This window comes from Myotis davidii, unplaced genomic scaffold, assembly GCF_000327345.1.
Source record: "Myotis davidii unplaced genomic scaffold, ASM32734v1 scaffold949, whole genome shotgun sequence".
Lineage (NCBI taxonomy): Eukaryota > Metazoa > Chordata > Mammalia > Chiroptera > Vespertilionidae > Myotis > Myotis davidii.
The window spans coordinates 25,389-26,770 of NW_006300364.1; the positions used below are offsets into that span (position 1 = coordinate 25,389).

Below are 1,382 nucleotides of genomic sequence, written 5' to 3' on the forward strand. Positions count from 1 at the left end.
ATAGAGAGTCAGAAACATCGATGAGAGAGAAACATCAATCAGCTGCCTTCTGCACACCCCCTACTGGGGATGTGCCCGCAACCAAGGTACATGCCCTTGACCGGAATCGAACCTGGGACCCTTCATTCCACACACCAACGCTCTATCCACTGAGCAAAGCCGGTTAGGGCTCTCCCTCTCACTTTAAAAAAATCAATGAAAAAGAAAGTATTCAAGCAGAAACAATGAAATAATTCAGAAAAAATTCATGATACTCCATGTAATCTTTCACTCCAGTGAATAAGGAGACTTACAAATGGGAAGCATATTTCACACTTTATTGAGTAGATGTGGGCCATGAAAAACAGTTTTGTATAGAAAAAATTGTATACTTATTATTGCTTAAGCACATTTAAGGTCATCTCTGACTCTAACCATATTAGATCAATCTATCTATTAAAATATATATTTCCTTGTAGACTCTTCCTGAAAACAATGTGTTTGATAGTCAATTTTTGCCAGTGGCTATGATAGACATGTGGACACAGAGCTGGATAATAGAATGAAGAATATAAAACCAGGAGACCAGCTATATAACATGCTAGCATGTCAAAAAGTCTACATTATCAAGAAGAGCACCTATAGAAAATAATGATGAAATAGAAGTGAAAACTGTGGTCTCAGAGGTACCTCTAAAATGAAATTATGCAAATGACCTTAGTAGCCAAGTATAATTTTGTCCATAGGGGTAGTATAATTCCTAAATATTCTTTTAGAAAAACAATAGAAAAATTACTTATAATAAAATATGTCATAGGAGAATAAATTACACTAAACTAATTCATGTTAACCCATGAGATAAATGAGAATTTTCAAATCCATATGGTCAAAATATTGGTTTTATTTCTGTCAGACTTCTGGCTCTGAGTATTTGCACCCTGCATTCCTGGGCAATTTTTCAGCCTAATAAAATTAGCCTTTGAAAAGCTTACCAGCCAAGAAATCTTTCCAGGGCCCTCTTTATGTCCTTGTTCCTCAGACTGTAGATGAAGGGGTTCAGCATGGGTGTGACCACGGTGTACATCACTGAGGCAATTGCACTTGAGTGTGAGCTCTGGGTAGCAGCAGAGCTGAGGTAAACTCCTAGGATCGTACTATAAAATAAGGAGACAACTGAGAGGTGAGATGCACAGGTAGAAAATGCTTTATACCTCCCCTGTGCTGAAGGGATTCCACGTATGGAGGAAAGTATCTTAGAGTAAGAGTAACGGATCCCAGCAAGGGGACCAACACCTAGCAGTCCAGCTAAAAAATACATTATAATGTTTTTAAGAAACGTGTCAGAGCAGGCAAGTTGGAGCACCTGATTGAGTTCACAGAAAAAGTGGAGGATTTCCAACTCT

At 38.2% G+C, this 1,382-nt stretch overlaps 1 protein-coding gene across 1 annotated transcript in view; it reads right to left on the minus strand.

Moving 5' to 3' along the window:
* Positions 1-967: 967 nt before the first annotated feature.
* Positions 968-1,382, minus strand: part of LOC102763862 (olfactory receptor 7A10-like) — a 22,413-nt gene continuing 21,998 nt past the window's right edge. The window contains exon 3 of the mRNA XM_006776753.1: positions 968-1,182. Within this exon, the coding sequence (XP_006776816.1) occupies positions 968-1,182 (215 nt within the window). The remainder of the gene's footprint in view (positions 1,183-1,382) is intronic.